Below are 27,216 nucleotides of genomic sequence, written 5' to 3' on the forward strand. Positions count from 1 at the left end.
ATGAGACACAAGGTGATAAAGCAAGGAGGTTGTCTTCACATGTTTGCTGTACATACGTAAGGAATAAGAGCTCCTCTTTTCCAATTAGTTATAGAAATAATAATTGGGTTTGTTTCGGCTTGTAGAAATATGAGACATCTTTGAAGGAATGAAAGAAAAACTCTGCAGATGGTCCAACACCCCAAGGGTTTCTGAGTCTGTGGGTGGTGTGGGAGATCCACTTCTTGCAAAGCAAGCAGAGAGGGTCATGAATTTGGTTGTCCTGCTTCTCAAATGAGTAAAGCATCAGCCACTGTGGACTATCACAGTGGGCTGAACTCAGCTATTCCAAGGCTGTCTAGACATTCCCATCCTAAATCTGAGACATCTTCCGGACCCAAGTTGTGTCAGAGCACTATCCTCCAGGAAAAGTTGCTGTTACAGTGAATCTCATTTTTCTCACCAAAAAAGATTCCATCTGAAAATGGCCAGCTGGCCCTTCCCTCACTGTTGTGCTCCTGAACCGTGGGAGATTCCTCTCCCTGTGAGTCACAGAGCACCCCAGCCAGCCAAGGTGGTCTGCATTAGCATGAATTAGCCCTCATAGCAGGGGCTCATAGCAAAGAACAAGAATTCAGGAAAAGCAATAAACCAGCATCTGGAAAAAATTGTTTCTGGAGTCTCTCTGCCGTCCTCTCTGATACCAAAGCCCTGCTTCAGCAAGGTTCCACACGTGGTTAAAGCGAGAGTCCTTGCAGGGTGTGCGTCACTTTGACAACAATTCTAAATAAATTTGTACATATATGCATTTCTTTCTGTTCCCAAGAAACTCCACACATGTGCACTGCAGACTGCTTTGTCTTCTCAACACAAATATTTGTTGATGTGAGGTGAATTGCACAAACAACCTTTTTCCTTGTGACTTCCTTGCTCCGTCCTCCTTTGCCCTTTCTGTTGGATCACACAGCGTGGATGCTGCAGCCCCATCCCCAGAAACACAGCCTCTTCACTCCTGGTGGTTTAGGGAACTGTTTCTGAAACCTCTGGCTCCAAATTCTGCCTTGAGCATCCCTGTGACCTCTCCTTTCTTTGCCCTGCAGGCTGATGCCAAGATGGTCTGCGATGTCGTAAGTCGGATGGAGGACACAGAGCCCTTCTCTCCAGAGCTGCTGTCAGCTATGATGAGACTCTGGGCAGACTCTGGGATCCAAGAATGCTTCAACCGGTCCCGGGAATATCAACTTAACGACTCAGCTCAATAGTGAGTATCCCTGCCCATGGTCTTTCACGTTAAGGAGATGCATTTGGGCTTGCCAAAGTTCTAACTGATGTTAGGGACCTCATAGCAGTGGAACTGAATGTGTCTCTGCTTACAGACTGGGGTGTGTGTTGTGTCACAGGTTGCTGTATGGCAGAAAGGATCAGGCAGGACATTCGTGTCCCTTTCTGGCCAGTTGGGGGTCAGGTCCATGACCCCAAGGCCAGGTTCCCATATTGCTCCCAACAGCTCAAGGTAGGTTTCTGCAGACATGGATCTAGTGAATAGAGGCAGCTCAACCCACGGGCATGACTGATGGCTTCCCTGTCTATCTGTGCACAGAGGAGTGTGATCACCTGCTTTGTGCAGCACTTGGGTTTGCTTTTCTGATAGTTGTACAGTGTACTGATAGATCAGCTGGGCTACAGCCAAGGGTGAGGGACCTCTTTGCTTTTCCAGTGGTGTTGTGTTACTCCTGTAATACAGTCAGAGGCATCTTTGCCATTAGGGACCACATCCAGGTGTTTTTTAATGGCAATTGTCTGAACTCATGGCTCTGGTTCACCCCATCATAAGGACAGGACATCTGCCCATCAGTGGCTGCTCTGGCTCTGAAGAGCCACTGATTGTCTCCCCAGTTTCAGTTCATATCCATTGATTGTCTCTCCAGTTTCAGTTCATATCCATCTGTAATGATAATTCATTGGATCTGTTCATCTCCACCTAGGCCAGGTTGTCATCCCATAGTTTCAGTCGCAGCAGTTGTTGCAGTCAGGCAGAATGTCCCCTGGCCCTGCACTGAGTCTGGGGCAGTAAAAGGTGGTTCAGTACAAGCATAAGGAACAGGCAAGCACAGAGCAATCATTTCTCCACTTGTACCCTTAGACCTTTTAGAAGTCAGGGAAATAGAGGCTTCCCAATGGTGTCAGGGCAATGCCACGTCCAAGCTTTTGGCTCAATATCCCGCATCAACAAGTTCACCAGCTGTTTCCTGCACTTCTGGATGTTCTGTTGTGTGTCTGGATTGTTTGGCAACTCTGCTTAGGGTTTTCCTGGATATCTATCAAAACATGAACCCAAGCAGTGGCATGGCTGCTGGTTGTGTTCTGTGGGGGGCCTGGTGTTCCCAGCCTGTCCCAGCTCCTCCCACCCAGCTGGCAGGGCAGTTTGGGAGCGGGGCTGCAGCAGAAGGCGAGTGATGACACATCACTTGGCAAGGGTGGAAAAACGAATGGGAAACCTGCAGATGTGTGGCTGGTGACACAGCATCCAACCCATCCATCCTCACACCTCGGAGATGATCCCAGCATTACGCTGCCTTTTAATCAGTACGAGGTGGATGCCCATGTTTAATCTACATTTCATTGCCTGTAACAGCAAAATCAGCCTTCTGTTGCTGGCAGCCTTTTCTTTTTTCCCTTTTTTTTCCACAAAAGAAGGGTATGATGGCATAAACATACCTTTAGAGATATAAATTATCTAAAATGCCAGTCCTAATTGCGTTACAGCCTTGTGAAAAATTCTTCAATTGTTTTAGAGCCAATTACCTTGAGGAAAGTATTTTGATTTTCCTTCCATGCAAGATAGCAGTTGAAAATAATAAGCAGAGCCCTCCCAATGTGACCAGCTGCTGGGCAATTCATCAGCAAGAGCTCTGAAACCACGAGCAGTTTCTAGATATGAGCTGAAGAGGCTCTGTGCTGTGGTATTCACAGCAATTTCAGTGTGGGGTTGCAGCCCAGCAAAATGAGTTTTGATGCCTTTGACAAAATCACTCTCATCCAGAGGAGGCTGCACGATCCTCCTTGCCAGGGGGGCTATGTGCTGTGGCTGGACACTTGTTTTCCCTGGGCTGGGTTGGATAGTGAGGCTGAAGATGGCAAAGTCCTTGTCATTTACAGACCTGCTGGTGTTGAGGAGCCTCTGGTGGTTCCGTCCCTGGGAGCAAAGATGCTCTCCCAGAGCAGGGCACAGGGACACATCCTGCTGCACCTCTGGCCCTGGTGCCATCACACTAGATGGTGATGCAAGTGAGAGCTCAGTTGGCACTTATTCACACCCAGTGGATTCCCAGTGAAAAGAGGCATATTTTTCATTTAATCCTTCAATGCTTTGAGGTTGTTTTCGTTTGCATAACTGAAAGATTTTGGACAGCTTTATATTTTTTTCCCCACCCTGAGAAAGGGCTTATCTTTTTTGACACTGATGCTGGATTTAAAACACTAACAACTACAAAATGTGTTTTCATTAGAGCTAAGAAAAATAAATTCCAGGCAAGAACTGAATCTGAAGTTCCCCAAAGTTTGAGAAACACTGACAGGCAGCGAGCCGGACTGGCATGGCTTTTATTTTGGGCTTCTCTTGGTGCTAAGCCACAGGGACTGGGGGTTTGCTGGCAGGAGGGAAGTTTGCTGCAGGAATTGGAGGTGGTGCTCCGTGGCTGCTCAACACGTGTCCCAAAGCCCAGAGGCACCGAGGTTGTGTCCTGGGCAGCACAGGGGGACCTTCAGCAGTGACACTTCCCTTCCCCCAGAGCCCACCCCCCACATGCCCTCCCTGCTTTCCCAACCTCCCCCATTGCCTGTCTGTGCCTGAGGAGCCACCACCTGGGCTTCTCTGAGTCAGGGCTGCCGTTGTTCTTAATTGCTCTTCCAGTGCTTTACCTTGAGGTTTGTAAATGTCTGGGACAATGGACCTTCTGTCAGGCCCCTGGGAGGCCAAGTCACAGGCTGATCAGCAGCCTGCAAGATCAGCAGCACAGCTCTTACCAGTCTGTCATCAATATCACTGAAAATAAATGGAATATTTTGTATTAGGCTAAACAAGAAGTGAGTTGTAGCTCTGCTCTCCCATCAAAGATGGGCAGGAGCACATTGCTTTCTAGTCTCCAATACACACTCCCTTAACACCTCCCTGCAAGGCTTGGTTTATTTTAGGCTCCAAAGTCTGCCTGTCCTTAGCAAGGATTTTATATCTACTGCAAAGGAACGGTAGAAAACAGCACTACTGCAAAGAAAAAACATGACTGGGGAAGAGGGAAGGTTCTGTAATGGACCTCCTGTGCCTTGGACTGCAAAGAGTAAAACCATAAGGATGGCAAGAGAAGGGAAGAGAGTAAGATGTAGCAGTTGGTTTCATCTTTTTTTGTTACTGCATTTTTTCGTAGTTCCCTGAGGCAAATTTACGGGTGGGTTGCGTTCCACATTCCTAATATCTTGATTATGTTTTTATTCCTATTTTGTCTCCTCTTCCTTTCTTGTCTCCGTGCCTAGGAGCTAAATCTACCTCTGATCATCAAAGAGTCTGGGCACTGCTGATGTCTTTTTCTTCTCTAGCCAGTTTCTGTCTGTGGAAGCACATCTGTGACCCACATTTTGCTTTCAAAATCAGCAAAATAGAGGTTTCCAGCTGGTTTCCCTAATCTCCTACTTTTGTTCAGATTTTAAAATCGTCTTGTGTTTCCTAGCCTCGAGTTCCTAACTAGCCTGGTCAGTGGAGTGCAGCACACAGGGCAAGTCTGATCTTCACCACCCAGGATGGGGACCTGCTTTGAGCAGGCTCCAAACTTGAGGGGGGAAATGGAGCAGACGGAGCATCCACACGAGCTCCGATTTTCCATGTGCGTCTCCAAACAGGCACAGGCCCTGCAAGACAGTTTGCAAGTACACAGACACAAAAAAGCCAGAATCCATCTCGAGTTATTCTCCTCCTGCTTCCAAGTACTTTGAAAGATCATTTGATAATGCCAGGGCTGTGAAACTACCGTGAAAATGTAAAATATTTTAGGCCTGCATTCAACCCATCCATCTTCACACATATCAGAGGTGTCAGGGCTAGGAAGCTTGTTGCCTTTGGCTCCCTCAGTCAGGAGCAAAGGGAGGGAGAGATGCCTCCAGAGAGGGATACAGACCTCACTGCTCAGTGGAGAAAGAGAGATGCAATTGTGTCTGCTGCTCTACCACAGCTGTCCACAGCCCTGACATCTCAAGTCTGTGCCAAATACCAAGCCCAGACTGGACAGCATTTTGCTTACTCCATTTTCAAGAACTGCTCTGGCAGAGCCTTATAGAAAAGCAGCACCAAACTCAGAATAAAATACTGCAGTGCCTTCCTTCTCACCCAGTCTTGTGTGGGACTGTTCTCTGATCTATTTTCCTTGCAAAAGAATTGTCTTTGCACGATGCTATCACCTTCCCTACTGATACTTACTGCATCCCACGTGCCTACACACACTTTGCATCAGAAAAGCAGTTAAGAAAGTAGAGCCAGATGTTGTTGTGATGTGGTGAACAGCTTCCAGATTGAGCCCTGACAAGGCAGCACTGAGAAAGGCTGCCCAGAGAGGCTGTAAAATCTCTGTCCTTGGAAACGCTCAACACTGAGCCACCTGAACTAACTTTCAAACTGAATTTAACTTTTAAATTTGGCCCTGCTTTTAACAGGGGGATGGGCCAGATGAACTCCAGAGGCTCAACCCACTCTGGCACTTTTGGGTTTGTTTTTTTTTCCCATCCCTCTTTCTCTGATAACACCGTGTTTATGAGAGAGAAAAGGTCTTGGGGCTTTGCTGCAGTCTCCTGTTTCTAGTTGTGCAGGACCGTGCAGCTCCGTGACAACGTCCACATCCCACAGGTCCCATGGTCTAAATGTTTGCCTTGCTGGTGAAGCCAGCAAGGTAAATGTTTAGACCGTTGGACTTGTGGGACGTGGACATTATGCACGACTGTCAGGACATGATCCATTTTAATGAGCTGCAATTGTTGCTGGCGCGCTCAGACTGAAGGAAGGAAAATTATAGGTCAAGGTTTTGCATTAATATTCCCGTCAGGTGCACAGATTCCATTTTCTCATCACGGCTTTTGCATTAGAATATGGTTTTCTGCACACCCGTCTTACTCGTGCCTGTCACTTGTGCTCCCTTGCATTTAATTGGAGGCAGTAGCAGCATAAATGGAACAATCCAATTAATTGGGATGACTTGCGTTGCGCTGTTTATTGAACAACCCACCTTTGTGTCTTGGAGCCCAATAAAGCAGAAAGGCAAAATACATCACAAGTGTAGAGGTAGGTACATTTGTCTGAATTTATGGTTTAATTTACCCCAGTAAGTAAATATGCCCACCAGCTCTGAATAATTAAGTTCCCCCTACAATAAGCAAACAAAACAGTCCATAAAGGCCAGAGCTGGTTGACTGGAGTCACCAGCCTGGCTCCATTCCCACAAATGAGATGCAAATGGATTTCCAGGGAGGAGCAGCTCTGCACTGTCTGGAGTGGGGCTGTTTCTGGTCAGTGTGAGGACATGGGCAGTCTGAGCTTCAGCTTGTTATGGTCCAGCAGGGCTTGGGCTTGGCAGAGGTCTCAGATTTCATTATTATCCTTATAAATTCAGGAATTGCTATTGTTATATGGCTTCACCTAGGGCTGAGTGTGAGGTGGAGGAAGGGCACAGCAGGAAAGACATTGTCTTTTAAATCAGCTGGATGTTTTCTAGCATCTCACCCCCAGTCTTCACCCACCTGGAACACCCAGTTTCACCAAACTTGGGTGCAATCTCTCCAGAGGCTGCCTCTTCTGGCCCAAAGCAGGGTGGATGGAGACCACATCACAGTATCCTGAAGGTGGGTACTAAGCAATGCTCACCTTCCCATCCCACCAGGAGAGCATGAGGATTGAGCTTCCGTGGCAGAAAACTCACCACAGGCAGAGGACTGCAGGACTCTGCATGACCCAGCTCCATCACAAGGTGTTGGCACTTGTCACAGTGCCCACTCCCCTGGGCCTCTCTCAGACCCCACTGGCCCCTCTCAGACCCCGGGGCAGAGCAGAGCTTCCCCAGACCTGCTCTCTCCTGGGTTCAGCCTCTCCATGGAGCAGAGGCTGCACAGAAGTTTAGTCCCAGGGCTGGGCTCTTCCCTTTACCCTTCCCAAGCCACACATGCAAGTCATCAGGGAAAGGGGGAACAGTCTCAAAAGACATTTCCTGCCTGAAGTTCATGCAACCTCTAATGAAGATGAAGGAGAAGGGAAATCAGGACCTTCTATCCCATATGAGCACCTGGGTTCTGAAGGACTGTATCCCCTCTTGGTCCGTGAGAGAGTATCTGAGATGCCATCAGCCCCCACTGGAACACCAGGAAAGAATTCATCAGCTGAACCAGAGCTCCAAAGCTTTGCTCACTGCCTTTCCATGGGAAATACCGAATCCAGCAGCCGTCTCCGCTGAAAACTCAGCACTGCTTTGGACATGGATCTTGCAGGCAAACACTGGTGGTACAGTGTTGTCACTTCCCCTCTTGTAATCCTTCTTTACACCCCAAAATTTCTCTAAAATCCATCTGAAGAGACCCAGGAGGTACAGACTGCACTGCCAGGAGGAGCAGATAAGCTACACAGGTAGTTCATTCCTTGGAGACAAAGATGTAGCAGTACCTGCCACCTCCCTGACATTTTTCATTGCTGTGTTGCATCGTAACAGTGTTGTCTTTGGCCTGGGGATTAGTAAAATCTTGACATCTTGACTAAATAAATTGCTATTTAGTGACCCACGATACCAATCAGGGCTCTCCCCGTTATGGCAAAGCTCCCACACGAGAGGGAGGGAGTCAGGGTAGTTCACTCTGCCTGGAGGAGGGAGCACTGCAAGAATTTGGGAACAATCTCTTCTCTTTTCACACTTTGCCAAGCGATGAGGAGCAGCCAGCACCACCTATAAACACAGCACAGGGCATCCTCCCCCCGGGAAACCTGCTGAACCGTAGTCCTGAACCCCGGATAATCTGTTCTCGTCTCCGACTGACAGACCCAACAGGAATTTCTTCCTGCCTGGCGAAGGGCTGTGGGTGACAGATTCGGCACAGAAAGATTGGACTTTTTTTGGCTGAGTATTTGTGTATTTTTAGGCTGAAATGTCCTTACGAAACCAGCTGGAGCTGGCAGGCTGCCACCGAGGGTTGGGGTTGGGTTTTTTTTGTTCGGTTCAGTTTGTTTTTTCGCTGCTGCCCCTCGTGCTGGCTGCAGCCCCCTCTGCCACCGGCTCTGCCCTCCCGCAGGCAGCGCTCACACCCTGCACCGAGCCCGTCCCTGCGGGCTCCCACCTTTCACCCCATCCCTCCCACGCGGGGCCATGGCAGGGCTGGGATGCAGCTTCACAGCCAGGGAGTCCAGGCTCTCCTGGGAACCCGCAGCCCCCGCTCCTCCTCTCCTGCAGAGCCACGGAATCCAAGCTTCCCTCTCCCTTTCTGCACCCTGCGTTTGTCATAGCCTGCACCCCCAGCTCTGCCCTCACAGCCTGCCCTGCAAGGCAAACAGCCCCACTCGTCTGGGGTGAGGGCAGGTGTCTCCTGAGAGCTGCACGGAGAGGCTCTCGGGGCATCCTATTGCTCTGAGAGGCTCCCTAGGGAACGGGTTGGCTCTAGCAAGGCACACGTTCCCCTGTGCGGGTGATTCCTGCTCCGTGCCAGCACCCAGCTCGTCGCTCGCCGGGGTCTGTGAGCCCTGTGAGCCCTGCCCGGCTGCCCCCACCCTCCCGGCGCTGCAGTGTGTCTGCAGGCAGAGCTGCCAGGGCACCGCCGTGCCGGGGCTCTTCACACGGCTGGAGGCAGGTCTGGCACCGTCTGCGGCACCGGGAGGTGAGCGTGGTGCTGGCACGTGGCTTCCCGGCTATTTGTTATCTGTTTGAAATCCTTAAATGGCAAAGAACGGCAGGAACGCAGGGATTTCTTTGTAGCCAGGCTCGGGGTGGAGCGAGCTGTCCTCCACTGGGCTCTGCAGGCAGCAGTGGTGACGGGGTGACAGAGATGCTGCACGGTCCCCCCACAGCCATCCCCGGGTCCTGCCCCAGAAATCATTCCAGTTCGGAAGGAAAAGTTGCAATGGGACTCAGCTGCAGCCTGTGGAGCTCACAGCAGCACTCTGGGAGCTCTGGGGCAGAGCTGCCTGCACCAGCCACGGGATGAACAGCCCAGGAGGAGCCACTGCAGCCAGGACAAGCCCTGCCCAGCAGGACTGATGAGCCCCGTGTGCTCAGGATGCAGTCATCTCCCTTTCCCCCTCCTTCATGGCCACAGCCTTTCCCTGCCCCAGGTTTCTCAGCTTCCCTCCCCTGACTGCAGGAGGGGCTGTTCCTGCATGGGTCAGCCTGGCCCCGGTCCTGCCCCTGCTGGGACATGTGCTGTGCCAGAGCGGGGCAGTTTGTCAGGCCCACAGACATGTGCAGTTGCTGCCGTTCCTTCCCCCCACCCTCTCTTGGGGGCCAGACAATACACAAGCACACACCCTTCCTGCTGGAAGAGTGCAGCATCCCCATGCTCAGGTTAGGAGTTTTATCCAAAATCCAAGTTCAAGGTTAGGAGTTAAATCCAAAACCAATCACAAGCTTAGCTAAAACTCCTCATTTTTCAATATATATTAAGACAACCATTGGAAAAGTGCTTTTATCTGCTGCTTCCTAAACCCTTTGACTTATGCTTTAAAGCCTTTTGTCTGTGAACAGGACAGCTGGAAAGTCCTTTTTTATTTCCTTAAGCAAATAGTCCATCTAATAACCAACCTTGAGGGGCTGAGGCTTTAAGAGAGAACAAAAAATGAAGGGGAAAAAAAAAGGATATAGTGAACATTGTGACATGCTGTGCAATCACAGGCAATGATGGTTTGAGGCACCAGATGTGTGCCCATGAAGGGAGGGTGGCACAGCCCCTGGGAGGAGGGGCTCTGAGGCTTTGACAGCATTTTTAATGGCATAAATTGGAATTTCCCAATCCCTCAGTACTGCTCTTGGTACATAAGGTTTGGTGAAAGCATAAAAACCATTTCCAAATCCTCCTTCAGGAAAGTACCAGCCAGCACATCCTACTGAGCAGCATTAATGTCAGTTTAAACATTTTCACTTAAACATCTCCACGGTCTTGCAGTCCCAAATATGAGAAATACTGTGCCAGGGAGTGTGTGAGTAGTGAGGGCAAATCTGCAATGGGCAGGAACAGGAGAAAGAAAGGGAAGGAGGAGGCTGATGCTAGCTACAGATGCTGAGAGCTGGGAACCAGTAACAGAGTCTAGGCAAAAACCTTTGCTCAAATTAAACTAATCTTGGAAGCATCAACTTTGCATGAAGAAATCCCCAGAGGACCTTGTCACTGAACAAAAATGCCTAAACGAAGAAATGACACAAACCCAGGAGTTACAAAAAAAAGTCAGGAAAAAAGGCTGCCCAGGAGCTCACCTGCCTGCACCCTGCCCAGGGGACCACACCTGGGGGTGGAAGAGCCTTCTCCCCACACGTGATAAAGAGCTGCCTGTCCTGCTCCACTGTCTCCATGCAGTCCCTGCACACGGAGCAGCAGTGCAGGTCCCAGGGGGACTGAGGGGAGCATCCAGCACGGACACTCCTGTGCCTGAGCAGCCTCTCCCCCCCGGGGCTGCTCTCTGGGCAGGGCTGGGTGGGTTTCCTATTTGCCTGTGTTTCCCAGCACCAGTGGAACTGCCTCTGGAGGGGAGCACGCAGGCAGGGCAGTGTGGCTTAGCCCTGCTCTGTTCATTCAAACATCTGCAATCACTGTGGGAGGCTTAAGAACATCTGCTTAAAATAGTTGGTAGTAAATAGAAAATGTGCTAAATGCAGAGGTCACCCACATGACCTGTTCATCTTTCTCTGACTGCAGTGCAGGCACCCTGAGTGCCTGAAGGAGCTGCCCAAGTCTCTGCTCTGCCATTCCTGTCAGCTCATCCTGCATTTATCTTCCCTTGCCCCAGAACAGAAGTACCATCAGCGGTCTGTGGGCTGTGCTTTGACCCTGCTGACTCTGGTTGGTGTGTTGCTACTTTGCACAGGCTTGACAGGAAATCTGGGTGCAGGATTAGCACCAGGATCCTCTCTGAAGTCCCAGCAAAGAGCATCACAGAGTGGGACTCCCTGGCTTGCCAGGGCATCCCATGGTGACAGTGGGGAGCAAGCAGCTTTTGCTCCATGGGAGGGGAGAGCTCCTCTGAATGTACAACTCACATCAACAGGGGAGACCTGAAGGAAAATCGGGCACTCTCCAGTATCTCTCTTTACACATGCTGCCTTGCATCCCCTGCCACGTGTTCCCATAACAACAGAGCCACATTACACACCTCTGTGGTCTCAGCTGTGGTCCTGCAGCTGCTCCCCTTGTACCACAGTGTGCACGTCCTGCTGGCTGCCTGCCCCTGCATGCCCGGCCTGGGCACATGGGAGATGATCCCAGGGAGCACTGGCTGCCTGCTCTCTGGCCCCTTTCTCTACAGTGCTTCTCCTCCTCCTTTTTCCTCACTTATGCCTTAAATCCCCTCAGCCCAGTCCCCAGCCCTTGGGACAGGTGGGTCATGCAGTGAGTGTGTGAAGACCCCACATGAACAACACTTATGGGATGCAAAGGCAAGGGATAAGCAACAGTGCAGATATGACCCAGACCCATCCTGCAGCTCTCCCTGTATGGACCTAAGTGGGCAATCCTGGATTCGGGGGTTATTTCTATTTCCACTTTGCAGTGGGAGCCAAAAAACCGCTTTATTTTGAGAAGCTTCAAACATTGATTGGATATGGCTGATCCTTCCATCAGCTGGTGCAGTGCCACCAGATGAATAAATCTTGCATGCATCTGTAATTACTGCTTAGCTTGTGTTTAAATGCAGTGTCATTGATCTGCAGAACTCATCAAAATCCGTACAGGAATGCATGAAATTATATTGGATGAAGCAGAAAAGTACATGACAACATCCATTTTCAGCCTTGTTTGTTCGTCAGAAAAAGAAGAAAGCATTTATTTATCTCTATTCAAATACTTGGGTTGAATTGTGATTTAATCATCAACTGTAACATCATTTTATAGGCTGCTCTTTATGTAGGGAATATATTTCTTTCTTATAATAGGTCTTAACATAATACCTTAAATTTCTACCAGCCTTTCACTATCTGCCCCTACATGGGCAAAAGCCCTATGAAAAGCATGGAAGAATATTGCTTAAGGGTTGTAAAACCCAATTATGGAAAGGTCTTGTGGTCAAAGCTACTGACTGCAGTTTAGGGAACGCAGAGTGACTTCCAAGTGCCACCACAGACTTGCCATCGTGTCCTCAGGCGAGTCATCTATCCCCTTAGTGCTTTTATTCCTCCCAAAGCAGGTGTGATGAATAGTATTTCCCTGCTCCGGGGGGAGGCTGGGAGGACACATCAATCCTGAGGTGCTCCGGCAGCAGGAGCAAGGACGAAGCTGGTGCTAAGCAGCATCTGCTCGAGGTGCTCTCCTCCCCTCCTGCAGGCAAGGGGAAGCTCACCAGAAGCATTTATTGGCAATAAAGCCCACATTGTCTGGAAGAACTCCTGATGTTTTTCAGACCTCAGGCTGCTCTGGCCCAGCTCCATCCTCCCACTGGAGGGGGAGTGCTCCTGGGTCAATTCTAACTTCTCCCACAAGCAGGCAGGAGCCCCTGGTGCTCCCAGCGGGTTCACTGCAGCACCTTGGCCTGCAGTGACCCAGTGTGGCCACTGACAGGTCCACAGGCAGACAGCAGAGGCTGCTGCTGGCAGAGACATGTCCCCAGGGCACGGGGGGCACAATCTCAAGGGCAGAGACAGCTGTCCCCAGCCGTCGTGGAGGGACATGCCTTGAGGTGGCATCCTCAGCTCATGTCCCACAAAGCCACTCCAGCTTTGTGGCTGGGCTGTCCCGTGAGGAGTATCCCAAAGGGGTTTTGTCATGCACGTGTCCCTGATGCATCCTCAGCTGAACACAGGGATCAGCCCACTCCTGCAGAGACCTGGCAGCAACCTGAGCCACTGTCTGGAGGACTAATCCCAGGGCTGGGTGTGTGGTGACAGGAGACCAGGATTACAGAGCTCTGAGGTTGCTTGTGCCAATAAAAGAGGGAGAAAGCAGAAGTGGGGGGTCAGCAGGACCGTCTCGTCAGCGCAGCCTGGCCCAGGTGACAGGTTGTCCTGGTGGGAACGATCGAGCTATTTTGATATATGGCAAACAAATCTTCTCCTAACAATGATTCAGCTGAACATTTCCTCAAGGGATGAGACACTCCATGAATTTTCCCTTATGTGTCTCTGCTTCTGGATCCGGCCTGGACTGAAATCAAAGTGCTGCGACACCACAAGCAGGGCTGCTCTCGGAGGAGCCTCAGCCTGACAGCTGCTGAGAAGGACCAGAAAGTCCATTTGCATAGCACAGGTTTCACATGCCCAAGAGATCCACCTATGTCTGGGATAATCAAGATATTTTTAGTGTGCAGCCAGGGGTAAAATTTCCAGGTTTTGCTTTTGCTACCTGTGGGTCACATCTGTCCATGGCAGAGCACCAGCTAACTTTGGTACCCGTGTTTTGTGGCAGGGATGCTTAGGTGGGATTTGAAGGCAGAAATCCCCATAGCTTGCTAATAGATCAGGAAGATGGACAGATGAGAAGATCCAGAGATATGATTCCCACTCCAACGCTAGCAACACGTCTCTCAGCAGGGTGAGTGGATAAATGAGGCCCCTGAATGAAGCCAGCTCCTGACAGACCCACCCCACACTTCATAATTGCACCATGGTCCAGGCATGGACATCCTCCAGCTGCTTGATACAAGGGCACAGATGTCATTAACTGGGGCTTTCCTTCGCAGCATTAGAGCTGAACCCCTCATCGGTGCTATCCCTGCTGCAGCCAGACACCTAGCACTACAAAACTGCAGCTACAGCTAATTTTTTCCTTCCAGCTTAGAAAAAGAGATGTTGATGTTAATGCTGCTTCCCCAACTGCCACGAGTGTGCGAATACATGTCCCTGGCCTTTGTGCACACCCTGATGAATATCTCTGGCCGGAGGCTGAGCAAAAGGTTAAAGTCTGTGGGACTGGTTTCATCTGTGGTCCCAGCTGTCTGCTTTCCAGGATTGAAGTAATTCTGAACAATTAGCTCGTTTGGCCTCAGGGCCAAATTTGCTGGGTTGCCCTGCAATGTGAGGAGCACTGGGGTGAGGAGCACTGGGGCGAGCGATGCCCCGTGCACTCGCTGGGGCTGTGGCACAGCAAGCTGGGTGTGTTGATGTCTCTGCCCTGGTTGGGCTGAGCAGATGCCTGTGAATGCACCAGGAGCCCTGCTGCAGCATGGGGCCTGCATGCTCTGAGCAAGGGCTCCATCCCATAACAAGCCCTTCATTATCCCAAACTCCCCGGGGCTTATTTTTAGCCCCTCCTTTTCTTTCCTTTCCTTTCTTTCTTCTTTTTTACAGTATAGAAAATCATCAGCTCCACTGTCAGCAGGTTTATAACAGCAGTCCTGGAGCAAAGAAAAAAAAGCTTCAAACCTACTGACTGTTGCATAAAGGTTTTGGCACGGATCCTGCTCACCTCCAGGGTTCTGAGTCCCACCATTCCTCATCCCTTCTCCAGCTCAGCTGCTGTCCTTCAGAGCTGGGCATCACAAGGGAGCAGAGACTTACGTAAAGCAGGAGCTGGGCTGGAGCTTTGAGCTGTGGTGGAGATCAGCCTGGACTCCATCAGTGCTGTGCAGGACACCTGAGTGCAGGGCCACCAGGAGGGACCTCACACAGCCCGAGCCCTGCATCATCCCATCACACAGCACCACTGCAGGGATCCAGCCAGCCCCTGGAAAAGCCTTTCCTTATAAAACAAAGGGGAGGGTGCCCTGTGGTCAGCAGCTTTGTGCTAAACAGCAGTTTAAGTCACAGGGGCTTTCTGTAAAACAGTGGCATTGCCCAGGTGAGGACACTGTATGAGGGATGTCACAGCATTCCATGAACCACGGTCACCAAATCTGCCCAAGCAGCAGCTCCCAGGGTCTGGAGTTACACTGTCTGCTTCTCCAAGTAACATCCTATTCAGTGACCATAAAGTCTATGGTTACTTATGGAATAAGGCAGCTATGGCTCCCTCCTTTCTCCACCCCAGACAGGATTCAGGAGATGAGGAAAACCCAATCCTGTGTGGTGAAAGGCTCCAAAGTGCTTCCACGCAGGTAACAGAGTAAAGATGCTTCACAGGGGATGTGCAGAGATGTCTACATAGAAATAAGTGGGGGATAGGAAAGAGAGAGGACAGCTGTTCCCATTCAAAAATTAACAAAATTAAACTCTGACATGGCAGTTTAAAAACCAGAAAGAGGCAGTTTTTTACAGACAGGGTAGCTGAGCTGGGAAATTCCTTGCTGCAGATGTGGCTGTTAGAAGTTTAAATTGCTGCAAAAAGTGCCTAGGCAAATTTCTGGAAGAAAAATCATTGAGAGGTAATAAATATAAAGATATAACATGCTTCTCTTTCAAACTCTGTTATCCATATGAAGCACTGGAGGCTGGGAAAGCTGAGTACTGCATACTTGCCCTGTATTTGTACTCTTCTCTCAACATCTGTTCTTGGACACAAGCTAAGCTAGGTGAGTCATTGATCTCATCCAGACACATTCTTTTTCTCTTTTGTAAGGGCTTCAATATGTAAAAAAAAAAAATCTTTATCATCCCCTCTTACATCCCATTCAGTTTTCAAACGTCACTGCAGAAAGATGAGCCCACATCTGCTTTCCAAGGGCCCCCCCAAAACCCTTGGGGGGTTGTTAGTGCTGGATTTTTCTGGGTGGGTTGTTAGTGCTGGATTTTCCTCCAAAGGCCCCCTCTCCCCTCTCCAAAGCTCTCTGGTCACAAACTCAAACCATAACACAGTGGCCTTTTATTCCAGCAGTAAGGAGACCATCATACATTGCTGACCAAAGCACCACCCCTGAGCAAAGGCAGCCAGCAGCCTCCACCTAGAGACCCCTCATGCCCTGAAGTGTCTTTGTTAAATGGTTGCTATTTAGTAACTCTGCTCATCCAAATGTGATGCTAAAAATTATTCTGGATCCAGTCATGCCTTGGAAAATTGCAAGTCTAACTAGGACAGCTAAACTCCAACCCGCTTTTGTTCATTCCTTCTGCCTATCATTAGTATTCATATCAACTTGTCAAGTTGATCTTGATGTACAAGTCCTGTACAGCCTTGCTTCAGTGCAGGGCATCAAAAAAGGGCATCAAAAAGGAGCATCCCTTCTGTCACCTTCCTTTAATAGCAGGGACCATCCTCCTCATTTCCCAAGGCAGAGTAATGAAAACCCATGGTATCCAGCAAGGTTCTTTCAGGAAAGAAACCCCAGCAATCCCTGAGCCTGGTGACCATCACTGTCAGCAGCCTGCAAGAAGCAGGCACAGAACTGCCACTGGTTGGATTTGGTTAGGGGAGGGAGGCTGGGGAGTGTCCATGCTGGTATCTCATCTGGTTGGGTATGAGATGAGATTTTGTCATTAGGAGCAGCGGCAGGACAGCAGAGCCTGCCATGTAATTCATGTGATTCCCATCAAGGCAGGACTGGCTGATCAGGGAATACAGCCAGAAGCACAAAACACATTGCCCAAAGTCCAGGAGCAAATTCCCAAGACCACCCTTCTCTGGGCTGGGTTGAGAAAACACCAGACAATGCTCTTGCCCTCTGAGCTGAGTTACTTGTCCCCTGTGGTCTTTTCCCTGCCTGCCAGAACCCACCTGGAAGCACCCAAGGAACAGGATGTACCACCTTCCAGCTTTTGTTAGGGGGAGAGGAGGGCTCTGCACGTGTGTGTGCACATCACAGTCCCTGCCCTTGGGAAGGATCGATCCTGAAGGGACACGATGCCACTGCTTGGCAACATTTGTAACTGATGATTATTTAAGACACCTTTGACATCACTGCTGTGTGTGCTGGATAGGTGCTGGATTCTGAGAATGGGCTATGCTTGATTTTCCCCCTTCCCCTAAAATATTACAGCAGATATGGCTGGAAAAACACCATGGTGCCATGGCCTCTGGGTGCTTGCCCAGCACTGGGTGCCCTAGGCAGCCAAACCAACCTGTATCACAGCTGCAGTGCCCACACAGTTCTTTTCTCTGGTAGGAGATACTGGAAGAGTTTGCTATGCTGGTGTAGAGACACTACTGACACGCCCTAAACCCAGCGCTTATCCTCTGAATCCTTACTTTATGGTCACTAAATATTAAATGGTTTTGATGCTAAATATACATTGATTTATGTGTTCCTTGGTGAAAGAAAGGAAGAAGGTAAGGTGGAAGCTAAGATCAGAGGCAGGTAGCCTTCCATTCATGAGTGAGGAAGGAGCGTTCGAGTGGGGACATCTTTACATAAGCATCTAGATTTAGATGAGATGGATCCTGCTTGTGACAACCTTGATTAAAAACTCAGCATTTGCCAGGACACAGTGTTGGAGCTGCCCCTTGAGTGCCTCAGTCCAAAATAACTCGACGGTGACTCAGCTGCGTGTGTTCACAAGTGGGGATCTGCTTCCTCAGTCAGACCCAGTGCAAGCCAACAGACTGAGGCTGGGGTATCCCATGCTGGGGTATCCCATGCTGGGGTATCCCATGTTGGGGTATCCCATGCTGGGGTATCCCATGCTGGGGTATCCCATGCACACACACAGAGACGTGGCCAGAGAGCAGGACCACCAGGATGGAGGAGCTGCTGGGAAGGTGACACTGTCTCCAGGCTTGCTGTCCTGGAATCCCATTCCTGCTCCCTGCAGACCTGCCCCAGACCCAGACCCAGCTGTGGCTGCTGCTGCCCCGCAGCTCATCGAGCACTGAGGGCGTGAGCTCAGCGTTGGCACAGTGTGAGCACCTCAGGTGTGCACAGGGACAGCTGGATGCTGCCTGCAAAAAGACTGCCACAGTGTCACCTTGGAGGCAAGAAAAGCCCAGCAGACGTTTACCCATCTTATTGCCATTAACCTCAGCAGATGTGAATGTGCATCTGTGTGAGCTTTGCCGCAGGTATCCAGCTCTGACCACAGCCTGCAGCCTCAGCTGTGCTCCTTCATCCAAGAAAGCAGCTGGTGGAGCCTTTGGCATGGGCAGCACAGTCCTGGGAGAAGTTCCTGTGGTAGCAGAGAGCCTGGGGAGGGGTCCCTGTGCATGCACTGCACGTAGGCTGCTGCCACCAGGCTGTTCCCATGGGACAACTTGGACAAAAGTCCTTTCTCCGTGCGGTGTCTCTGGCATCAACAGTGCTGCTCCCACATGCTGTGGTAGCAAACGAAGGTGTAATGTGACTGTGTAGATATTGGCTATCAGCTGGTCTGTATAGAGCTCCTACATTTCCCAGCCTGCATTCAATGAGCTCCTCTCCCTGTATTTGGGAATTGCCATTTCTTCTGCATTTTGCTTTTAGCAGCATAATAAAGTTGGGCTTCACCTCCCTGAGCCTGATAAACTGAGTGACTCAGAAACCTGCAATCTGCTTCAAAACAAAGCATTTAAGATAAAAGATATAAGCAGCAATGGAGCTACTCAGCTCAGGAGCAGAAATGCTAGAGGGTTACTCATGTGCTCTGAAACCTTCTAACCTTCCTTCAGCTTTTTTTTAACCCTTGCAAACCCTGGGCAAGGCAGGCTGCAAGTTAGAGCTGATGTGTCATTTCAGATACGCTTCCAGTCCAGTGGGCAAGCCCTGGGGCTGGGAAGCAGAAGAGCTCTGATGCCAACACCGATGACGCGGAAGAGGGAGAGCCGAGCTCTCGCTCTGCGGCCTCCAAAGTGCTCCTCTTTCTGCTGGTTACACAGACGCCAGCTTCTGAGGGGATTATGTGTCATTGAGCCTGTTGGCTGCGACAACTAATTATCTCCCACAACAGTTTGGCCTGGAGATTTGCAGTTCAAAGGGCAAATACCCATGAGTGCTGCCATCCAGTGCCCTGTGTAGCAATTCGTCCCCACTTGGGTTTCCCTGTTCCCAAAGAGGTGGTACCCCCAAGACACTCTGTCCTCTCCTGGCTCAGGCTCACACCAGCAAACCAGCAGGTCCTCCCAGGCAGCGTGGGCAAGGAGCACCAGCGCTCCAGTGAAACCTCAGAGGTACCTCCAGCAGGACCCCAGGAGAACAAGGAGCAGCTCAAATCAGCTCACCATCCAAACAGCAGCCTGCCTGAGCTTCCCGTGCCTACAGCTGGGTGTGGTGTGGCAGCCATGCCATGACATGCTCCTTCAGCTGAACTTCACAGGGCGCACACACCAGCAGAGTCCAGTTCAGCTGCAGCCAAATCCAGGGGAAATAATATCTGCTGCAGCTGGAGATGGGAGGAATTCCAGGGGAGAGCAGCCAGAGGAGTAAAAACAGTTATGGAATGCAGCCTCAAAACCAGCACTGAAAATACTGTATAACTTCATATAAATTGATGGCTGACCCTCATCAAGACTCCCAGGAACAGATGAAAAGCAGACCCAGGCAACTGAAAGAATTTAAGTCCTTGAGAAACACACTGAGAGTAGTGGAAAAGGTTGGAGATGAGGGAAGAGATGAAGAGGGAAGTTAAAAGAAAAGGCAGAGGGTGTGTTGACAAGCAGGTATCCACTTTTTAGCATCACCTTGAAGTGTTTCAATGGTGAGGACAGAGGAGAGCCTGTATCTCCAACACCAGCACTGCAGGGCTGCCTCGGTCTGCGGGGCCATGGGAAGAGGGGCAGCTGTCCCTTAAATAACAGGAGGTGACACCAGTTGTGAATAGATGAGTGATTGTGGCTTCAGCAGAGGATCTGACTTCAAATGAAGCCCCATTCACCCATCCTGGGCCCATCATAAGGTTGTTAAAGGGAGCATCTGTCACAAAACCACAATGCCTTTAAACGCTCGGAAAAGGGCACAGCAAAAATAACCCTGCTTAGCTTATATACTTTTCTCTGGGCGATGTGGTTCTTAGAACTCCTTAGCAAAAATAAATTACAAATAAGATGGTAGGGAAAATACGTGGTGTGAGCAGGGTGAGGTTTGGTTTTGACCTTAGCAGAGAGTTTGGCTGTGCGTTTGTTGTTCCAGCCTAGTGGAGTAGGTGTGAAACACAGTGCCAGGGAGTTTTCTTGGGTAGCAGAGTGCACAGCCCCAGCACACCAGGTTCTGCTCTGGAGCCCTGGCTCAGAGCACTCCCTCCAGGACACAAATGGAAAGCCATTCCCTGGTTTTGGGTGCAGCAGGGAAAGCACCTCCAGCAGCAGGACAGGGCCAAGTTTGGGTGAGAAAGACTTCACTGTGTGATGCAGCTCTGTGTTTATAATTCATATTAAATTGTAATCCAAATTCCTCTTTTCTTTATAAATTGTTTTGAAAAATTGTCTTGCATGTGGATGGGAAAATGAATTGTGGTCATATGTGTGTCTGTTGGGTTCCTCTACAGAAGTATTTCATGCCCAAAGACAGGACTTCCTACCCCAAGTTTCAGCCTGGGGGGCATTGCCTGTGTCCGTAGATTTTAAGCCTAGAGCAGAATAAAGTTACATGTTTTAAAACTGTCCAAGTGTTTTATAAAGCTAAATCTCCCCTGTACCCCCTAAAGCCCCAGTTTGTACTCCCAGATTATCACCATCTAAGTGAGGCCCTGGATTCTGTCCAAGCACTGCATCTCCCAGCCCTGAGCTGGATTTCAGACTGAAGTGGTGACTCACTTGGGCAGCTTCACCTCCCTTCACTTGAGCTGCCTGAAAGCAAAGCATCCCCCTGAGCATGGCATCTCCCTCCCTCCCAGCACAGACAGAGCCATCTCCCCCAGGGGACTCGACCTGTATGTTCTGGGAGCAAGACCTGTGTGCTCCAACCTCTTATCTGAATAAACCCTTGCAGGAAAGCGGGTGTGTGTACAGAATCCAGCACAATGGACCAACTGGGACCTTTGTCCCTCAGGGAATAAAAATAGCAAGTAATATTAAAACTGTGTATTTTCACAGATTGCCATCAGGACTCACAACACACCACACTTAATTTCCTGCTTTCAGTTCACTATCAGATTTTGTGTTTAGGTTAGTGGGGTTTGTTTTTCCCCAGAATAGGATTTTTTTCCCTGTAACTACAATATATTCAGCCATGTAAAATGAGATTGAAGAAGATTAATAGGAAGCTGAAGGATTCATCTGAGATTGGCAAAGATTAACGTATGCCTTATTCTTATCTGTTTTCTTTTTCTCTTCCTCTTTTTCTCTTAGCTACCTAGACAGCTTAGATCGAATCGGAGCTGCAGACTACCAGCCCACGGAGCAGGACATCCTCCGAACCAGGGTCAAAACCACTGGCATCGTAGAAACCCATTTCACATTCAAAAACCTCCACTTCAGGTTAGTCTAAAACTGCACAGTAAATTTTCAGAACTATTTATCCCAGGGTTTCCCCGTAGTACCTAAAGGAGGAGTTGTTAAATTGCTGGTCAGTGCATGGACATCTCCCACTGCAGAAGACATGGAGTTTTGGAGGGTCAACAATATGAAATGTTTGGTCTCGAAAGTCACTGCCTGTAAGATAGAAGCTCATGGCAGCCCCTTCTAAGCCAAACAACACCTCCTTGTTGAAAAGTATAATGTGAGATTGACCCCAAGCCCAATCAAGCTTCATAAATGTAAAAATATTTGGACAAATCTTTCTCTGAAGTGGCTCAGTCCCGGGTAGTTACTGCTGTACATTGACCCACAAGATCCCAGCCAGTAGAGAGAAGGGGGCATGAAGACAGAAGGCCATGCACAGACAGTGTTTAGAGCATATAAAACTCAAAAGCAGAAGGTCTCCACCTCCACAGACCCTTTGGGACCCAGCAGGCTGCTGAGGCTATCCCAAAAATCCCCACATCCCGCTCTGTAACTGCTCCTCCCGGTCCTCCCCGGCTCCAGGCACTGGAGGAAAAGACCAAGCTGGTGGTGAAAGACCCATGGCCTTGCCTTTGGAGCCTGGCAGGGCCCCTGTGGTCAGAAATGCTAAAGTTTGCTGGTAACTGGGAGTGAGCAGGTGCTGATGACCCTCTCCTGTGCCGCAGGCTCTTCGACGTGGGGGGCCAGCGGTCGGAACGCAAGAAGTGGATTCACTGCTTCGAGGATGTCACAGCCATCATCTTCTGCGTCGCGCTGAGTGGCTACGACCAGGTGCTCCATGAAGATGAAACCACGGTGAGTCTAACGGGGTCCTGCAGGCCCCAGCACCTCTTTGTGGGACACTGCATAGCCAGCAACTCCTTGGAGATCACCAAATGCTCCCCGGGGTGCTACAGTCTTGGGCTTTTGTCCGTCACTGCCCCTTGGCTCTGAAACCCTGGGGAGGTTTGTCCTCCTCCACACTCTTTGAGATGAAGTCTGGGTGCCCAGGTAATGTTTCCTTGCACCGGTGAGGTCACAGTGTTTTATTTCTGCTCTCCAGCCGACCTGTGTGTTTCCAAAATGCATTCCAGGGACCTGTCTCAGCAGGAGGAGGTGCAGCACAGTGGGCTTTGAGGAGATGTCAGGGAAGCAGTCAGGCCGTGATGCAGAGGTGCAGGGTGGCAATGCACGCCCAAGGCTTAGCCTGGAAGTATAACCTGTTTCTTCAGGCTGCAGAGACTCATTTTCCTTAGTGAGAATGGAACTGTTTGATTCCTCAGGTAATTTGCTCTAGGAGAGATTTTATGACTTCCCACTGTGACATTAGACTCAAAATACCATCTGGAAATAGAGCTGGCGAGGACCTGTGTGCTCCCTGGCATTAGAGTGCAATTAATACAAGTGAATGGAATACACAGAGAGGATGCAGTAGGACTCATGCCTGCATTCTGGCCATTCGTTCAGTGGAATGGGGTGCGTGTTTTTGTGAGCAATGACAACTGCTGTGGGCACCCAGTTGCATTTGTCTAATGAAAAGGGATTGGAGGCCATAGTCAGGCTGAGTGATGATTTCAGTGGTGCCCAGTCTGCAGCATGGAGGGCTCACTCCTGCCAGCTCTGTGTCTCTGAGGGGTTTTGTTCTGCTGGTAAAGATGTCAGGCTTACAGAAATCTGTGGATGAGGAAGGAATCTGGGGAAAGATTGCTGTTGGGTAACAGTTGTCTTGTCCCCAGAAGACTACAGGTACTGTGGTTTCTAGCCTCTGAACCAGGTTTATGAGCAAACTCTTTGATGAAGCCACCTGTTTGTTTGGATGGTATTGATGCTAAAATTCAGGGTGATGTTACCAGCATCAGTCATGGGTCCCAAGGGAATGGCATGAAGCTGTGTCAAGGAGAGGTTTAGGCTGGAAATTAGGAAAAGGGTCTTCACTGAGAGTGTGACTGGGCAGTGGAACAGGCTCCCCAGGGAAATGATCACAGCACCAAGCCTGCCAGAGTGCAGGAAGTGTTTGGACAATGCTCTCAAGCACATGGTGTGATTCTTGGGGCTGTCCTGTGCAGGGCCAAGAGTTGGACTCAATGATCCTTGTGGGTCTCTTCAGGATATTTTATGATTCTATGATTCTGTGATCATGTCTGCATCCCTCCAGACTGACACCCTACATCCTCCCATGTCCACTTATTTATACCCTCCAGTTGTCACCTTCCTCTGACTCTGGTCCTGATATACTTAAGGATGCTCAGCCCTGTAGCATTGACTGGGAATGAACCAAAATCTTCTATGTGATTTGAAAAATCCAGCCATTATCTCAGTGCCATAGAGCTCTGCAGCCAGGCAGTGAAAACAGCCAGGAGATACAGACAGAACACACAGGGAGAGGGCAGGTCCATGTGACAGGGAGCAAAGCTGTTATCTGAGCAGAGAGCAAGGTGCTCTGTAGGTATAACTTGGACTGTGACACCCAAACAGGGAAGCCAAAGGCAGCTTTTAGTACAGGTCACCTTTGGGTGCTCATCTACACAAGCCAGAGCCTGTGATTCAAAGCCACACAGCACAAAATAGAAGGGAAGCCTGAATGCCAATGCCATTTTTTAAATGTCAGGTTTAACTCTGCTCCTCTGAACTGGAGGTTAAAGCATCTCTCCTGGGGAGAGCACTGCCAGTGACTTCCCCTCACCCAGCACCACCCTGGAGACAAGCAGGGTGCCAGCTCAGCCTCCCTCCTGAAGTGCCCTGCTGCAGAAACTGGGATTTATGCATCTCCAACTTCCCTTCTGCAGCAGGAGAGCAGGCTGGTGCAGCTCTGGCACAGCGCTGACATTTGCCTGCTATTTCAGTCCCTTCTCACAACACTTTTCGGGGGATGCTGAGCAACAGGAGGGCAGAGGCAGCCGCTGCTCATTTACACATTCCGCGTAAACGGGGAAGGATTCGGCATCGGACCTGCCTACCCCAGATAAACAACCCTGGGCGAGGCCAATGCAAGTAGGAAAAAACACTGGTGTTGGAGATTGCCTGCCCTGTTACATCCCCTTCACAAATGGTAGGTGGGAAACGTGGCACCCCAGATCCTGACCCCTCCCAGCTGAACCCCCAAGCACTCGGTCTCCTCCCTGCTCGTGGTGCCTCTCCCAGAGCCCAGCAGTAAAGCAGCATCTCCTCACCCAGCTGACTTGGTGCCTCTCCCAGAGCCCAGCAGTAAAGCAGCATCTCCTCACCCAGCTGACTTTGCCGTCTGCATCCGTCCCATCTGCCGGCTCCAGTGACGTCAGCCAGTTTTTATTGCTTCTCACTTGGAAAACACAAAGAGGAGGCAGCTGAGAAAGTGAGCTGGAAGCTGCTCCTCCAGCTTCATTTCCTAGGGATGCTTAACTCCAGTGCAGGCCCTTCCAGCTGTCCCGAGCTGTTGCAGGGCTGGGGGCTGTACAGATGTCTCTGTGAGTATGGAAAGACTGCAAAGAGCTTTCATTGCTGGCGGGGAGCCATGAGAGGGAAAAAGCCCTACTGCATCTCAGCACCCAAAAAAAAACCCTTCCAAAGTTGGGTGCACAGGGAGAATGGCTTTTCCTCCAGTGCTCAGCACCCAGATGTCAATGATCACAGGATTTCACAGGTGCTTTTTGCACTTCTCTAAGTCAAACCACACTTTGGCTGGAGAAAACTGCAGTTCAGATGCAGTCAGCCTAACACAGAGAAGGCAGGGGCTGGTCTTGCTAAGCCTCAGCTGGGACGAGTGCAGGGTCAGCTTGTTTCACTGAAAAACACTCACAAACAACAGGTTTACTGTGAATCCTTCCCGAAGAGCTGGTTAAACAAGGCTGGGTGAAACACCCCCTGACCTGTCCCTGCCCTTACAATTCAAATACAGTGCTGTGCTTGTAAAGGTTTTTTGTGGTTTACTGTGCTCTTTGTTTTAAAAGACTGAGCACCCATCCTCCTGCAGCAGCTAAAACAGGGCTGTGGTGTGTGAAGCCATCCCTAAGAGATGTATATTCTCTCCAATTCACTGCCACAAAGAGCTGCATAGCAGGAATCAAGGAAAGCAAATACTTCCCTATGTCCAGATCAGAAAGACATAAGGAAAACTTTCTGCATCTGTGATTTTTAGGTCCATATACCCATGAAGATCACGCTTTGCCTTTAACAAGTCCATGACAAGGAGCTGCCAGGATCTCTGCCATATTTGTACACACTGGGAATGTCCTGGTTTTAGCTGACAGAACATCTTCATGGATTATGTCTTTGCATAACAAGGCTATTTTGTCTCATTTCTGAATTATCTTTATGTTTCATAAGTTGAGGTTACAGGAGGAAAAGCCTCATCCCTGTAATCCGGGAGGAGAGAGGGACAGCAGTCATATCACTTAGTAAAATTGGAGAAAACAATTAACAAGGGTAGATTTCTATTGTTCTTTTTAAGTGGAATTCCTAATGGAATTTTAAAGAAAGACAGAAATGGCATGGAACCTGTCATGGGAACTGAGACTACCCTCTGTTTTTTTCCTTGCAAATTCAAAGGAGTTGTGGCAAGAGAGGGAGATGTTCATGCTGTACATTTCTGCCTTTGAAACTAAGATGTGTAGGTCAACCATACCTAGCCAAGACATGCAAGTATTGCTCATGTCCCCCTTGCTGAGGATGGGATGGGCTGAAGGGCTGTGCTGGTGACCCTTGGTGTGCATTAGTGTTGGCCTGTTGGTTTGGATTGCATTGCATGACCTGGTTAGTGTGCTCTCTCTGCTGTCACTGGGCAAGGAAAATGGAACTGCAGTGCTCAGAAATTGCCTTAGGACTGACAAAGCAAGAGAAAGTGGCTTGGAAATATAAGCAGGAGGGGGAATATGGAGTTTCTGTGCTTCAGATAACCATCGGTGTCCTCACAGCTCGAATGACAGCCAGCACTTAATGACCAAGGGAAACAGAAGAGATTGAATCAACTGTGTGTTGCAGAGATCACCAGCTCTCCTGCTGTGCTCCAGTGAAAAAAAGATGGGTTTTATGGGTGTGTTTCTGCCTGGGCAGAGTCTTGACCACAGCATCCTTTCTCCCTGGTGCTGTGGAAAGGTGTCTGCCCTTCGCATCGGTGACGGGAACATGGTTGTGCAGTGACATCTGAACTCAGCTGTCAGCAATTCTCTCTCTTGTCCTGTGCAGGAAAAGTTAACTGGACCTGGAATATGTGTGAGCAAGTGGTTACTCCTCTGTAACGTGGCTGGTGGGGCTGCTTTGCTTGTTGGGGTATAAAGTATTTGCAGGCATAAGGATTTAAAATAGCAGTTTTGAAACAGGGAGTGACATTTAGATGTCAGTGTTTGAGGAGCCCTTCCCTTGATGACAGACCCAACACGAAGTGAGAAAAAGCAGCACGATGGATCCAAAAGCAGGTGAAGTGATTTATATCACTTCATCTAAAAATATGAGGAGTGTAACCTCTAGTGGCTCCCACCAGAGCAGGCACGACTGCCCCATCACAGCAGCACAGGTGCTCCTGAGAGGGCCCAAGGCAGGCTCTAAGGGACTAAAAGGGCCTTCCACTGTGGATTTACTGGGAGGAGGGGGATTATTTGAAGGCTTTAACTTCTCACTAACCCTTTAGCAGCAGCCTGTCCTTTTACATTTGGTCCCCAGACCCTGCCTCCCCATCCTCACCTCTCAGCCTGGGTCTGCCATAGCTAACCCTAGAGGGCTGCTGCAAACATCTGGTGAACTAGTAGCAGTTGGAAGGGAAAGGAAAGGGAGACAGTGAGACACTCCCAATGTTAGCCAGCACCTGGACAGCTTGAATCCATGTGTGGGCTCCCAGAAGCCTTCCCAGGATGCGACATGTCC

The 27,216-nt window shown here is 49.8% G+C and overlaps 1 protein-coding gene across 2 annotated transcripts in view; it reads left to right on the forward strand.

Moving 5' to 3' along the window:
• GNAO1 (G protein subunit alpha o1) overlaps window positions 1-27,216 on the forward strand; it is a 134,179-nt gene that overhangs the window by 88,234 nt on the left and 18,729 nt on the right. For both annotated transcript variants that reach the window (XM_017824407.1, XM_017824406.1), the window contains exons 4-6: window positions 1,080-1,240; window positions 21,250-21,378; window positions 22,068-22,197. In XM_017824407.1, the coding sequence (XP_017679896.1) occupies window positions 1,080-1,240; window positions 21,250-21,378; window positions 22,068-22,197 (420 nt within the window). The remainder of the gene's footprint in view (window positions 1-1,079; window positions 1,241-21,249; window positions 21,379-22,067; window positions 22,198-27,216) is intronic.

The sequence above is a fragment of the Lepidothrix coronata genome, unplaced genomic scaffold (assembly GCF_001604755.1).
Source record: "Lepidothrix coronata isolate B3197 unplaced genomic scaffold, Lepidothrix_coronata-1.0 Scaffold110, whole genome shotgun sequence".
Taxonomy (NCBI): Eukaryota; Metazoa; Chordata; class Aves; order Passeriformes; family Pipridae; genus Lepidothrix; species Lepidothrix coronata.